At 38.5% G+C, this 16,622-nt stretch overlaps 1 protein-coding gene across 1 annotated transcript; it reads right to left on the bottom strand.

Annotated features, from left to right (window-relative positions):
- Window positions 1-15,481: 15,481 nt before the first annotated feature.
- Window positions 15,482-16,122, bottom strand: LOC129250361 (uncharacterized). The gene is made up of 3 exons (XM_054889990.1): window positions 15,995-16,122; window positions 15,683-15,911; window positions 15,482-15,567 (listed from the first exon to the last, which is right to left on the bottom strand). The coding sequence occupies exons 1-3, from the start codon at window positions 16,001-16,003 to the stop codon at window positions 15,482-15,484; spliced, it is 324 nt and encodes a 107-aa protein (XP_054745965.1). The 5' UTR covers window positions 16,004-16,122.
- Between the last annotated feature and the right edge of the window lie 500 nt (window positions 16,123-16,622).

The following is a 16,622-nucleotide window of genomic DNA, read 5'->3' as shown; positions in this document are numbered from 1 at the left end:
TGTTATTTAGAAATTTATTTACTATATAACATTATTCATACTTCTTTTGAATTGATTTATATGTAAAACAGCCATAAAGGCAATCATATGAATATGCATTCCTATATTTAATCTCTTTAGTCAAATCTGAACTACTTACATACACATATTGATGAGAAAATGTTCTAATATCCATGGATGCATCCAGAAAGCCAAACGCGCATACACGCATATGTATATAAACATATGTATATACAAGCCTTCAACGAACGCAAAATGTATACATATAAAAACATCAACTGTGACCGTCTTCTTGTCCGTCAGTGAAAAGATGGGATATATAAGTTAACACAGTTAACATTCGCTGCTCAAAAAAATGCAAGAACAGCAAATTCACATTTTGTGCGAACGGAAATGATCGCGACAAAATGTGAAGAGCCCTACTTACCTGTTCCATTTGCAATTAGCCAATATTCACTTACTTCCAGCAACAACAACAACAATAGTAATATTGAATTACACAAATAAGAATTTAGTAAGTAAGCAAAATTGTATTAGCGAGTAAGCAATTTTTTACTATTTAAGACATCAGCAAATTTTAGTAAATAAGCAGTTTTATTGTAAATTGACTTACTTCCAGCAACAACAACAACAACAATATTAATATTGAATTACACAAATAAGAATTTAGTAAATAAGCAATTTTATTGTAAATTGTAGCAGAGTAAGAATTTAGTAAGTAAGCAAAATTGTATTAGCGAGTAAGCAATTTTTTACTATTTAAGACATCAGTAAATAAAGTAATCAGGTTCAGTCAAACTTAAAATTCATTTTCAATGGTCGTGGCCCGCAGTCGATAACTGGCGCCCAACATAAATTAAAACTTCAAAAAAGTGAAACGGATAAATCCTACAAGATTTTTTTAAACAAAAAAGGATACAACATTTTCTAGTGTTTATTTAGTAATTAATTAAGCTCAAAGAAAAAGAGAGTGTGAAATAAAACCTTAAAACCACGAAAACTTTATCAATATCCTAGCTTTCAAAAAGCGTGAAACGGATAAATCCTACAAGATTTTTATTTGGAAAGGATACAAATTTTTCCTGGTAATAAAATCCTTAAACCACAAAAAATTCATCAGGATCAAATATCCAAGAGACCGCATTGAAGTATTGTACAACCGCCTGCAGCCGCCTACTACCGTGACACAACCTGTACCTGAGTACGGAGATAAGCCTTCGAAAACGGAAGAACCAGGACGTCCAGTGATGACCAAAGTCAAAGTGACGCTGTTCCTCGTATTACTGTAAGTTATTAAGAAATTATCTTTATACAAAAAACCACAACTAAATTATTATTAAATATATAATTATATATAAATTAATAATTAAAAATAAAAATGGAAAGTATTGAGAATGCAATAACGCAATTAACAGGCGCGCTCAATTTGCAAATCGAGCAGATGAGGGTAATGAGCAGTAGAATAGGTGAATTGGAAAATAGGATAAGTCCTCCTTCGGCAAATAACCCCGTACCTATTGTGCCAGCAACAGAGGCGGAACTCAATGAAATGAGGAGGTTGCCAGACTGCGTGAAAGATCTGCAAATCTTTGACGGAAATCCGATTCAATATATTTCATGGATCTCTAGTGTAGAATCTATTTTAAAAGATTACGAGGTAGTTAAAACCAGACCCATCTTTCGTGCTATAATGCAGCATATTAGGAATAAAATAAGAGGACCCGCGGATACAGCCCTAATCTCTTACAACATATTTAACGATGACTGGGAAAAAATTAAGACCTGCCTCTCCTTACACTACGCAGACAAGCGTGATCTCATAACTCTAGAATACGAACTAACAACATTAAGCCAGAGAAATTCTAGTGTAGACCACTTTTACGCCAGGATTAACTACCAACTCTCACTTATAATAAATAAGATTAAGGCTCAGGTACATTCAGAGGAAGCTATAAGCGCTCTGATAGATAGCTACAGGACTAGGGCACTCGATGTTTTCATTAGAGGAGTGCAAGGTGAGCTTTCGAGGATATTAATAATCCAAAAGCCGGAAACATTACCTGAAGCCTATGCTTCCTGCTTAAAAATTCAAAATATGAACTTAAGAAATCATTCGATTTACCCAAAAAGTTCCGGCAATGCAAACTACAAAAAAAAACAATTATTCCGCAATACCAAATTCATCAAACGAATTGAAAGTTCGAGAAAGGAATAAAATGTATAATTTTAAAAACCAAAATAACGCTAGGCAAACTCAACTACAAGGACCACCTCCACGGCCTACACAGCCAAAACCACCTGTCCCAATGGAGGTTGATCCATCATTGCATTCTCAAAAGGTAAATTATATAAACAGACCAAACAATGCACACGCTACGAGATCACAGAATACCTCAAATATACCAAGGAAACAACCAAAACTGTATAATATTGAGTCAGAAGACGAAGAAATTGATGAACAAGAGAATGGCGAGGAAATAAATTTTATGATAGATGCCGATCAAGCCTTCCTTACATAAATTACCACATAAAAAACAATGGAATTTTAAAATTCCTAATTGATACTGGAGCTAACAAAAATTTCATTTCTGATAAAATTTCTGTAGGCTCCAAAAAATTAGATAAACCATTTACCGTGCAATCTGCAGCCGGACAGGTACTGATAACCCACAAAGTAAGTGGTCAATTTTTCAAAAATTTGGGCATTATGACTAAACTCGACTTTTTCGTACTGCCAAATCTAAAATCTTTCGATGGCATAATAGGGGACGACACCTTAAAAAATTTAGGAGCTATAATTGATAGGAAAAATAATACGCTGCGATTAAATGATACCGAAATTAAATTACAAGAAAAAACGGGTAGGCAAGTAAATACCTTAACCACTGCTACTAATGATATAGAAACTATTAAACAAAAATACGCAGAAATTTTTGGTCCTGTTTCAGACAGCGGCACTATTGACACGAGTGTCCGCGCAGAAATTAAAACAACAACAGAGGAACCCGTTTACACAAAATCATACCCCTACCCAGCGAATCTTAGAGAAGAGGTGGATAAACAGATAAAAGAGTTGCTAAAGGACGGCATAATTAGGCCTTCAAAAAGTCCTTATAACTCTCCCTTATGGGTAGTGCCGAAGAAGCCAGGCCCATCTGGGGAAGGTACAGGGTGGTTATAGATTTCAAACGCTTAAATGCAGTAACCATTCCTGACACATATCCCATAGCGGATATAAATAACACATTAGCAAGTTTAGGCAAATCCAAGTACTTCACCACACTAGATTTAACATCTGGATTTCACCAGATCAAAATGAAGGAAAAGGATATAAAGAAAACAGCGTTTTCAACGGCCAATGGTAAATACGAGTTTACCAGACTACCGTTTGGACTTAGAAACGCGCCATCAATCTTTCAAAGGATGATTAATGATGTTCTGAAACCCTTAATCGGCAAAAGCTGTTACGTCTACATTGATGATATTATCATCGTAGGGAAAGATATGGCAGAACATATAAAAAATTTAGAACTTGTGTTTGAATTACTTCAAAAATCAGGACTAAAAGTCAACTACGAAAAATCGAGATTCCTCAGGACAAACGTAGAATTTTTAGGGCATGTTGTCACACAGGATGGAATCCTACCCGACCCTGAAAAAATTTCCTCCATAAAGAGGATATTGCCACCCAGAAATTTGAAGGAACTAAAAAGCTTCTTAGGTTTAGCTTCTTACTACAGAAGATTTATAAGGGATTTCGCGAAAGTTGCTAAGCCCCTTACAAACCTAACAAGAGGTATTTACGCTCAAACAAAAGCAAATCAATCGAAAAGGGTTAGCATTTCACTAAACAAAGAGGCTATGAAATCTTTTAATGACTTAAAAGAGTTACTTGTGTCTTCGGAGATCCTTACATTTCCGGACTTCACCAAAGCCTTCATCCTGACAACAGATGCTTCCAATGTAGCTATTGGAGCTGTCCTCTCTCAGGGCGAAATTGGCAAAGATAAGCCAATTACATACGTCTCCAGATCCCTTAATAAAACCGAGGAAAATTACTCAACGATTGAGAAGGAGATGCTCGCTATTATATGGGCATTCGACAAGCTTAGGACCTACCTTTACGGTGCTAAGGAAATAAAAATATTAACTGACCATCAACCCCTTACCTTCGCCTTAAGCAATAGCAATAACAATGCTAAACTAAAACGATGGAAGGCAAGAATAGAGGAATACAACTATAAATTATTATACAAACCTGGGAAAACTAACACGGTGGCCGATGCTCTATCGCGATTACCAACTGAAGTTAACGTTTTAACGTCTTCAGATAATAATTCCCAACATAGCGCAGAAGAGGACAATACAGATTTGATTCCTCATTGCGAGGCTCCTATTAATGTATTTAAGTCTTAGATAATCATTTCTGAAGGACAAGAACTAGAACATCATGAAGAGCCACACCTAAATTATCAAAGACACTACGTGTCAAAAAGAAGACTTAACAAGGAGGATATAAGAACAATATTAAAAAATAACCTCAGCCCAAATTTAGTCAATGGGGTCAAAATCCCAGAAAAACACATTCCCTTGTTTCAAGAAATCTTCAAGGAATACTTTTCAAAATTTAGAATTAGAATCACCCAGAGGATAGTGAGCGATGTCTCTAGCGATGAAGAGAAGTTTCGCATCATTAAAGAAGAACACAAAAGAGCTCATCGGAACGGGAGAGAAAATAAAGAACAAATACTGGAAAAATTGTATTTCCCTCAAATGGCCAAATTAATCAAAGATTACACAAAATCGTATGAAATTTGCCATTGTAACAAGTACGAACGCCGACCTCCCAAACCCGAAATCCAAGCCACACCCATTCCATCATATCCCACTGAGATTCTCCATATAGATATTATCGAAATTGCAGGGGGAAAATATATAACCTGCTTAGATAAATTCTCAAAGTTTGTGAAATTTTTTCGAATAAAAAATAAATCTGTTCTACATATCCGAGACAAGTTGATAAAACTTCTTCATTTCTACTCTGTCCCGAAAACGTTGGTAATGGATAATGAGGGCAGTTTTATTAGCCCAATCACATTGAACTACTTGGAGGCCTTAGGAATAGAAATCTATTTGACCCCTCCTCAGAAAAGCGAAGTAAACGGTGCGGTGGAACGCGTCCACTCTACCATAATCGAAATAGTTCGATGTCTTCAAGCCGAATACCCCGACTTTTCTGTTAATGAAATCATTAACATAGCTGTTGACAGATATAACAATACAATCCATTCGGCAACAAACAAGAAACCATCTGACGTCTTCCTTGGCAGGATTAACAGAATAAATTATCAAGAACTAAAGGACTTCAAGGATATTGTTAATAACGATATCAAGCACGAACTCGCCAGGAACCAAAAAAGTATGCTAAATTGGCACAACAAAAAAAGAACTAAAATTAAAACATATGAACCAGGCGAAATCGTTTTCAAGAAAGACAAACAAATAAAAAAGAAAAATAAACCTATTTATAAAAAAGAAACCGTAGGGAAAGACAATAATATAACAATCACCACTACTAATAACAGAAAGATTCATAAATCTCATCTGAAGAATTGACAATTTTTGTTTACTAGGTTGAAACCATGGTTTACAAAAGCAATAGTTGACATATACGAATACAAAAGCCCATTGGTGACTATAAAACAGGGCACAGGAAAAATATCAAACGGTTACTACAAAATTATACACGCCATCGACTTGGACGATTATGAACGTATTCTCAATGACATTAAACCCATTATGCGCTATCAGACTAGCAGAACAAGTCCTCTAACTCCACAACTCGACTACCAAATTTCGCAAATCGATAACCTTTTAGACCAGTTACGGACTAGAAACGTTAAAAAGAACAAACGATCAATCGATTGGATTGGCTCAGCCTGGAAATGGCTCGCGGGTAATCCAGACGCAACCGACTGGGACGAAATCGTGACTACAACGAATGACCTCGCAGGAAATAGCAACAAACAGTACACGATCAATAACTACTTAATTAAAACGACTAATAAAATACTGGATAATTACAATAGAATACTTGACGAAATCGACGCAAACGATACAGTTAGATTCGAACAATCTTTATATAATAAGTTAAATAAAAAAAAAATAAATAATTGGCGCGTACACTTCTTTTAGGTGTTTGGCCGAGCTCCTCCTCCTATTTGTGGTGTGCGTCTTGGTGTTGTTCCACAAATAGAGGGACCTACAGTTTCAAGCCGACTCCGAACGGCAGATATTTTTATGAGGAGCTTTTTCATTGCAGAAATACACTCGGAGGTTTGCCATTGCCTGCCGAGGGGCGACCGCTATATAATAAGTTAGGATTAATAAAATATGAAATCTCGCAAATAGTTTTAGCTACTCAACTTGCAAAAAAAGGTATAGTTCATTCTCATTTACTAAATAAAGCAGATATAGCCAATATAATTTCCCAAACCGAAACTCTACCTTTCAAAAATGAATTAGAAGCTCTCAGATACGCAGAACCGTCAACGATAGTCAAAGATTCGCTTCTCCTATACGTCATATCCTTGCCACAAACCGAAGATATTTTGTATAACAAAATTCTCATCCGGTCGACAGTAAAAAATAACAAACAAATTTATCTTCAATTTAATAATTTTTTTATTGCACAGGAAGGAAAATACGGCATTCGTGAAAAATGCATGATCATAGACGACATAACAATTTGCAAAAGAAATCAATTAGAACCTTTGGATGAAAACCATTGTATTCCACAAATCCTTGCGGGAGGGAAAGCAACTTGCGACTATCAAGTTCGAAATGATCCTGTAATAGAATTAATCACAGATGGAACAGTCTTCATTTCTAACTCTATAGGAAATTTGACATACAATAATTTGACGCAAGTCTTAAACGGGACCTTTATCATAAATTTTTATAACGAAACTATTACTATAGGCGGTATAAATTATACAAATTGGCAAACCACGTCTCACCAAATCCTACCTCCTATACTCTCAAGCGACTTAACTGAAAAAGAGATAAAAATAGATTTAGAATACCTTCATCAACTCCATCTGACGAATGTAAAAAAATTAAATTACATCTAATCCAAGTTTATTATGTCAATAAGTTACAGTTTTTTAGCAATATTTCTTGGACTTGTATTATTTATAATACTCTATTTCCACACCAGATCACCTTACCACAGAAAATTTCAATTCACTCCTCCAATAATAGATTTCAAACCAATCGCAATAAGTAAATGCTAGATTATATCATCTTTGTTTATTTTATCAGCGAGACGCTGATACTTAAAAAGGGAGGAGTTAACACAGTCAACATTCGCTGCTCAAAAAAATGCAAGAACAGCAAATTCACATTTTGTGCGAACGGAAATGATCGCGACAAAATGTGAAGAGCCCTACTTACCTGTTCCATTTGCAATTAGCCAATATTCACTTACTTCCAGCAACAACAACAACAATAGTAATATTGAATTACACAAATAAGAATTTAGTAAGTAAGCAAAATTGTATTAGCGAGTAAGCAATTTTTTACTATTTAAGACATCAGCAAATTTTAGTAAATAAGCAGTTTTATTGTAAATTGACTTACTTCCAGCAACAACAACAACAACAATATTAATATTGAATTACACAAATAAGAATTTAGTAAATAAGCAATTTTATTGTAAATTGTAGCAGAGTAAGAATTTAGTAAGTAAGCAAAATTGTATTAGCGAGTAAGCAATTTTTTACTATTTAAGACATCAGTAAATAAAGTAATCAGGTTCAGTCAAACTTAAAATTCATTTTCAATGGTCGTGGCCGCAGTCGATAACTTGTATACCCTATACGCAGAAAACCGGGAAGGTGATGTTGACTGTTTTCTTCGATTGCCAAGACATAGTCCACCATAAGTACCTTCCATCGGGCCAGACCTTCAATAAAGAATATTATTTATCCGTTTTGAAGCCTTTGAGAGATGCTGTATGTTGCAAACGACCGGAAATGTGAGCAAACAATTCTTGGATTTTGCATGATAGTAACGCGCCATCGCACTGCTCAAAGAGAATACGACGAACGAGCTGAAGGCCATGTCGGCCTGCCAGGGGTGTTTGGAGGACTGGGTTAAACGTTGACACATGTGTGTTGCTCCAGACGGGTCATATTTTGAAGGAGATAATATAAATTTGCCTGAAATTTAACTCTGTTATGTTTTATTTAAACATTCCCGGTACTTTTTGATCATAGGGTACATATACGCGGCTTTGCGGACAGAAATGTGTGATTCGCTGGATTTGCTCAAGGAATTTAACCCTCTAGTACCCAATACCGCCTGTAGACGGCCTAAGTTTATTTCACGCTTATTCCCTTTTAAAATACCATTTCGTTACTTTTTAAACTCTTTCTAATTCGGGGAAGTCCCAAAATTATTGCTGTCATATTGCAACATTTTTGGATTTACTAGAAATCGACGATGATACAGACGTGGAAGAAGATTTGGAAGATCTTTTAGACGAAGATGTGGACGATGCAGAATTACCTATCGACACTGGAATTGACGAGGTGATTAACAGGGCGGTAAATTTGTCAGATTCTATGCTGGAATCAGAAGTGTGTGTCAATTTAAATGGAAGTCCCGCGTCGTTTGCACATGTATTATCCCCATCTACTTCGACTTCCTCAAATACTCTGCAATCACAGAATCGCAAACGCAAAGCTCCTGGTGAGCAGGTTGTCGGTCAACGTATTGAAACTATCATAACCGATCCAGGTGAGTTTGTTGGGCCAGTTAATGATATCGATCCTAAATCGCAGACCTTTAAGAAAATGTTTTGGCGAAAGAAGAACTTAGTGCTAGATAAATCAGCGATTGGTTTTTCTGAACCCGATTTGGGAGATGATATAAAAAGTCTTGACACTCCCTTTAAGTGCTTCGAGTACTTTTTGGGCGACAGTGTCATCGACCATATCGTGGAACAAACCAATCTCTATAGCGCTCAAAAGACTATTAGCACTACCTTTTCAACAACCAACTTGGAAATACGAAAATATGTTGGTATTTTATTTTATATGTCCGCGTTTCGCTACCCAAACGTCAATTCATACTGGGGTGAATATGCGTTCCAAATAATTCAGGACACAATGTCACGAAATCGATTTGATCTAATAAGAAGCAACTTGCATTTCAATGATAACGATAAGTTACCTGATAAAAATGCTCCAGATTACGACCGTTTGTATAAGTAAGACTTATCGTGGATCATTTCAATAACAGGTTTCAGTCCATTCCGATGACTCAACGTTTATGTGTCGATGAACAAATGTACGCAACGAAGATGAGGACTTTCCTTCGACAATATCTGCCAGATAAACCACATAAATGTGGCATAAAACTCTTCGTTTTGTGTGACTCCTTCGGATTTTGTTATAACTTCGAAATATATTGCGGCGCTGGAGACAATGCTGTTCTGACTGATACACCAGATCTTGGGGCATCAGCGAATGTGGTGGTCCGATTGTCCCTTAATATTCTAGATTTTAAAAACCATATAACATATTTCGACAACTATTACACGTCACTGCCACTTCTGGTTTAATTAAAATCACGCGGAATACATTCGCTGGGAACTATTCGTTCAAAGCGAATCCCGAATTGCAAGCTTCCGACAGATCTTGATCTCAGGAAACAACCCCGTGGATATTCAACTGAATTTTGTGGATCTGCTTTAGGAGTTGACATTTCTTTATCAGTTTGGAAGGACAATAAAATAGTGCGACTCGCATCGAGTTACGCAGGCGAAAAGCCCTTCTAGAATGAAACAAATGTTATAAACAAGGTGTCGCGGTTCGTGCGCTCAGAAAAAAAATGTGTTGATGTCGATTGCCCCAATGTAGTGCGTGAATATAATAGTCATATGGGGGGCGTCGACCTCACGGATGGACTAATTGGGCGATATAAGATTCCGGTAAAGAGCAATAAGTACACAAACCGACTTTTTTTACACCTGCATGATATGGCCTTGATAAATGCTTATGTTTTGTTCAGAAGAATTAACAAGATTGACACGCATGCTAGGCAGTACCAACTGCCGAACTTCCGGGCAGAGATCGCATACGTACTCTGCAAAAAACAATATTCTTCAATACCAAGAGCTGCAGGTCGTCCATGACAAACTCCTCAAGTAAAATTTACTGGACGAAAAGCTTACTTACCTCCTGATGACGTTCGCTACGACGGAGTTGGATATTTTTCAAAGTTTTTATCACGCACCGGTAAAAAAAGGTGCAAATATCCTGGCTGCACCTCCGAAACTCAAATCGTGTGCCGAAAATGTGATCTGAATCTTTGTTTTTCAAAGCAAAAGGACTGCTTTCACAATTTTCACCATAAATAATTTGCACCAACTGCCTATTTATGCCCAAAAGCATGCCTTTCTTTTGTAGACATTTTTCTAAAACTATTTGAAATAAGACTGACTGTTTGTTTTGTATTGATTTCTGTTAAAAACTTTCCGTTTTGTTCAATAAAAGTACGTAATGCACTGAATTTGCAAGTTTTTCATTTAGATTTTTTTGGCGTTCTTTCCCAAAGCCGCCGGCAGGCGGGGTGAGGTTTTATCCCTATATAATCGGATCAAGGAACAAAATTTCACTTTCTTGATAAAGAACCTATAATTTTACCATAATCCCCACCCAAAGCAATTTTGTTCATTCAAAAATAAAATTTGGGCACTAGAGGGTTAAGTCGCATTAACTCGCGAACAGTTAGAAGACATATTTACATACATATAAGGGTGCATACATACACACAGAGCCGCGGCCACTCGACATGACAAAAATTCAAGATTTATCAAATATTGGCAAATAACTTCACGCGAAATATTCCAATATTGACTATTTTCGAACGGTCGCGAAAATTGGCATATGGGCTGCTCGTTTTATGAATGAAATTGAAATATGAGCTCGAACTTATGAATGAACTTTTTGTTTTTGTTCTAAATTGCTCAGCACCGTCGCTGATGGAATCATGGCCGCTGCGACCGCGTCAGCGAATGTATTTTGTTTTTGTAGTCGCTAGGCTTAGATTTTTGCTTCGGGCGACATGCGCATGTTAGGTATGTGTTTTTGTTGTGTTCTAGAACATTTTAGAATGTGTGGTGGCAAAGCGGCCATCGCGTTGCGCTTGCTGTTGCTTTTGCGTCTATCAAAGTATTGTGTTTTTGTAAGTACAATATTAGGAATATCGACTGGTGAAAGACAAAAGTACACGGAAGCAAGAAGGGAGCGCTGTGCTCGGGCATATATGCATGAATGCATGAACGTGCATGGATGTAGTAACATATGAATACAATTATTTTGTAGGAAGTTTAGAAGGCAATTAGGTATATATGTATAGGGTTATTCAATAGGTGGCGCTTCAACTTTTTTCCGATAGGGAGGGCGAACGACGCAATATTTTTTATTTTTCGCTTGTCATTTGTAAACTTCATTAGTATACATTTCATCATGGAACGCTACACACTTGAGCAACGATTGCAAATCGTGCAAGTTTTTTATGAAAATAATCGTTCTGTTGCTGCTACTTTAAGAGCATTACGGCCACTTTACGGTCCATTTAACAAGCCGTCCCGTTTTGGGGTTATGTGAAGTCATTGGTCTACAGTAACAAGCCGGCGACGATTTGTGAGCTCAGAGCCAGTATTGAACGCGAAATTGCTGGAATTTCGGCCGATTTATGCAAAAGAGTGGTCGAAAATTGGGTTCAACGATTGGACTTCGTAAAACGTGCACGCGGTGGTCATGCAAAAGAAATCGAATTTCATACTTAAATGTATATGTTCAAACTCGATAATAAAAAAAAATTAGTTAAAAAAGTCAAACCGTTTGTGTTTTATTCAAAAAAGTTCAAAAGTTGAAGCGCTCTTACTGAAAAACCCTGTATGTATGCATGCTAGGACATAAAGTGGGTATATAAGTTAACAAATAACACTTAATATAGGATATTTCATAAGTTTATAATCAACCGTCGCTATCGCGTGCTTCATAAGTTAAGAAACAGCCCTCGCAATTGCGTGCTTCATAAGTTAAGAAACAGCCCTCGCAATTGCGACATTACATAAGTTGTATCAGCGCGCTATAGCTGCAATGGTCAGCGACGGTAACCGGACACTTTGGTTTTGCTGCAAGAGTTTCCGTTATCGCCAAAGATTTTGCTGAGTCGGCTTGCCGACCATGACATTGTGGCGTGATGCGAGTTTTGGCTTAGGTTAAGTGAAATATTCTATGTATTAAGAAATCAGTTTGGAATACAGCGCTCTTCCAATAAGTCGCTTAAATAAATATCCACTCCGGCACTTGGCCGTTAAATAATTTGTTTTATTGTCTGAGCCCGAAGCCAGCAATAAGAGGCACAATTCGCCTCTCAACCTAATCTTCACCCGCAACAGGACCGGAGAATATTAATTTATATACATTATTATTATTAGAAGGCCATTACGCACTGCGACCAGAGTTGATCTATTGTGCAAGACCTATTTTTGTAACCCTAGAGTTTAAGGCTTTTTATAAATTTTAGCACTATTGTGGGTTTGTTGTTCCAAAGATTACATGGAGATACTACGATACCACCAAGGTGGTGAAGTCTTTGTCTGCCCAGCGCAGGACATTCACAAAGCACATGTTCTGAGCTTTCTATATCCATTTCGCAAAAGCGGCAGACATTGGTCTCTGATAGACCAATGTTATTTAAATGATACCTCAGGCTGCAGTGACCTGTGAGGTATCCTGTTAAAAGACGCAGATCTACTCTGTTTAGTGAGAGTAGCTTGTCTGATATTCCTTTGTTGGGACTAAGAAATTGTTTGGCGTGACGCTGACCGGCACAATTTAGCCAGTGTGCAGCAAATTTCCTTTCTTCCCATTTCCTGAGGAATTCATTAATGTGGCTTTTCGTGAGTCCACAGAAAGGCTCAGGACCAGTAAGTTGCGAGGTCATCAGCCATTTCATTCCCCTCATGCCCTTCATGTCCCGGAATCCAGACTAGAGTTACTGTGTTGAGGTTTCCTAACATGTTGAGAAGGTTTAGGCAATCATTTACCAATTAAGAGGTGATAGTTGTTGATAGAAGGGCTTTTAGAGCCGCTTGACTATCTGAGAGTATGTAGATGTGAGTACCTCTCATTTTCCTGCGAAGGCATTCTCTCACACATATTTCAATGGCATGTATTTCTGCCTGGAATATTGTTGGGTAGAGTCCCATCGGAATCGATTTTTTAAATTTAGGCCCATTGATTCCTGCCCCTGCTCTACCATCTTCCAGCTTGGACCCATCAGTGAACCATAATTGAGATCCAGGCTTGAAATTGATAGAATTAGTTCTCCAAGTTGTTCGTTCATTAATAATAATTCGGAAGTTTCTGTAGAGAATGGGTTTGGGAGATATTGTATCCACCCTGTGTAGTATAGGAGTGTGTCGAAAGTCTTCTAAGATCTTTAGATGTCCTCTCATATCTCCACTTTTAAGATCGGCGTTGCCTTTTAGTCTTAAGGCACTCAATCTTGCTTCTTTTTCAATTAAGATGGGAAGCGGTGGTATACCTAGGAGCACGCCCAAAGCGTCAGTTGGGCATGTTTTCATTGCTCCTGTTATACCGATGCAGATGAGGCGGTACAATTTGTTAAGATCGCTTGCCGCCTTTCGTTGCTTAACTTTGGGCCACCATGCTATGGAAGCATAAGTGACTATAGGCTTAACAACTGTAGTGAATGTCCAGTAGGTCATTCTGGGGCTGAGCCCCCATGTTTTACCAAAAAGCCTTGTGCAGGCATAGAATGCCCTTGTGGCTTTTACAGTAACTTTCTCAAGATGCGAGTTCCAGGTAAGCGCTTTGTCAAGGTTGATACCAAGGTAGTTCGCCTCTGTGGAGAGTTGTAGAGTCGATTCATTCAGGACAGGACATTTGATGTTGATATTCCTTTTCCTGGTGAACGGCACTAGCGCAGTTTTAGATGGGTTGATAGAGAGCCCTTTGTCAGTGCACCATTTGTTTATTATGTTGAGGGCTTGTTGCATGCGGTTAGAGATGGTCTCTTCATGCCAGCCCACTATATATACTACCAGCATAGCCCTGGGTGTGGAATCCTAGGTTGTTCAGTTTGTGGAGAAGTTCATCTATTACTAGTGTCCACAGAAGAGGAGAGAGTACTCCCCCTTGCGGGCAACCTCTTGTGGCCTTGATAGACTTTATTCTTCCTCCTAATTCTGTACTGATCGTTCTGGATTTCAGCATCGATATAGTCCATCGTCTGATGGGTTTAGGTACGTCCTTTTGAGATAGGGCATTGTTGATTGCCTCATAGGACGTATTATCGAAAGCTCCTGTTATGTCAATAAAAGCGCAAAGTGCGATTTGTTTTGACTCAATAGCTTTTTCAATAATGGTTACCAGACTGTGTATTGCAGTCTCAGTAGATTTACCTTGTTGGTAGGCAAATTGAAGTTGGTGCAGTGGGAAATTAACCAAGTTATTCTCCCGTATGTGCTGATCCAATATTTTTCCCATTGTTTTTAGGAAAAATGAGCTAAGGCTAATCGGTCTGTATGACTTAGGCAATTGTTCGGGTTTTTTCCCTACCTTTGGAATGAATACGACCTTTACCTCAGCCCATTTCGTAGGAATATAACCTAGCAATAGGCTTGCTTTATATAGTCTGGACAAAGTAGGGACAATGTATTGGCTTCCCTTTTGCAGAAGGCAAGGGAATATCCCATCAGGTCCAGGAGACTTGTATGGGCTAAATGTAGATATAGCCCATTGTACCCGATTTTCATGGAATAGCTTATTTGCCAGCTTTAGGTCCTCCCTGTCAGCATAAATGGTAGGTTCTACCAACATTGTGGACTCATGTAAAGCATGGCATCCCGGGAAATGGGTGTCCAGTAGAAGTTGGCTAGTTTCTTCTGGGTTTTTAGTGTAGCTACCACCTGGCTTTTTCAGGGTACATATACCGTTTGAGTGATCCTTTGATAAGGCTTTCTGGAGGCGGATAGCATTAGGAAGATTTGAAATCTTATCACAGTGATCCCTCCAGGAAGCTCTCTTAGATTTCCTCAATTCTTTGTTGAAGTTGGTTAGAGCTCTTGAGTAGGAGTCCCAGTCCCCTGTTTGTTTAGCTCTATTCCATAATACTCTGGTTTCATGGCGTAGTCTTGAAAGCGTACTATTCCACCAGGGGACATCCCTTCGTGTTTTTTTCACTTTTTCCTGACAGCTCTCATGAAATGCAGACGTAATGTTTGAGTGGAGTTCATTTGCCTCCATCTCAAGCTCAGATTTAAGCACCAGGTGATGCTTAGAGTAGTTAGCACTGTGTTCTAAGTTAAAGTGAAAGACATTCCAATTTATATTCCTTGGATTTCTGTAAATTGTTATGTGCGGTAAGATAGCACCTAAGTCAAACCTGATAAGACTGTGGTCCGACATTGATGCTTCCCCGGACACATGCCAATTTGAGACTTCTGATAGTACATTTGGACTGCATAGGGTAAGATCAAGTACTTCCTCCCTTATTGCATTCCTAAATGTTGGTTCATTGCCTCGGTTTACTATTGATACATTATATCTAAGTAAGAATTCAAGAAGGCACTCACCTCTCGCATTGATGTTTGTGCTGCCCCATATCGTATGATGGGCATTCGCATCGCATCCTATTATCCAGCGTAGGTGGTTCTCCTTGCAGTAGTTGACTAGGGCTACAAGTTCCCTTGTTGGAGCAGTTTCCTCATCTCCTGGAAGGTAGGCAGAGGCAATGATTACCTCGTGCTCGCCTTTGTCTGTTGGCACCTTGGTCCAGATCGCAACGAGATCGGTGGTAGTGAACTGCGAAATGGGAATGAAAGTTAAATTATTGCTAATTAAAATTGCCGCTCTAGGGCGATCATTGTTGGCATAGATTAACTTACCATTAACATCTTGGAGTCCCTCAATGACTCTGTCACGTACCCACGGTTCTTGGATTAGAGCTATATCCAAGTTTTGTTTGTTAAACCTCCTTGCTAGTTCAGCCGAGGCAGCCTTTGCATGGTGGAGGTTTAATTGAAGGCATCCGAGTTGCCTTCTATTGTTGTTTAGGATAGCGTGTGGCATTATCGCCTCTGTTTTTTGGCACTGGCTGCCTTTTTCTTGCCTCTGTTGCTACCCAGCAAGGCCGCTTCCTCAGCAGAGTGACGCTCGCCTTTTTTGGTCCTCTTTGGACCATTATTTTTCTTGTCGGCACGAAGCGGGGGTCGCATTCTTATGCCTTCCACTACCCTTTGAGCACTTGACATTGGTGCAGGCTTGGTGGCGTGTGGCGCATCTTTAGAGCAACATGGCTGCTCATCAGTTTGCGTTACGCTCACTGCGGTTGCTGCGATCGCCGATGCCGAAGTGCAGGGTTGTTCCTCGGTCCGCTGCAATGCGGGAGGCTTGGGCGCTTCTGGTTCAGCATCCTTCTCCGGGGTTTTGGCCTTAGTTCTAAGTTGAACTGTGCTAAACCCATAGTTCAACCATTAGTGATGTTTTTTGATCACAATGGCGGAGATGGGGTCG

Source organism: Anastrepha obliqua, chromosome 6 (genome assembly GCF_027943255.1).
Source record: "Anastrepha obliqua isolate idAnaObli1 chromosome 6, idAnaObli1_1.0, whole genome shotgun sequence".
NCBI classification, from domain to species: Eukaryota; Metazoa; Arthropoda; class Insecta; order Diptera; family Tephritidae; genus Anastrepha; species Anastrepha obliqua.
Note: the sequence above shows the minus strand (reverse complement) of the source record. Positions and strands in the feature narration are given on the sequence as shown.

Bases quoted from the DNA above. Each gene is read 5' to 3' on its own strand.
- LOC129250361 (XM_054889990.1), bottom strand. The intron at 15,568-15,682 runs GTGAGTGCCTTC...TACCCTATGCAG, and splicing joins CACAAACATCAATGCGAGAG to TCCAAATGTACTATCAGAAG.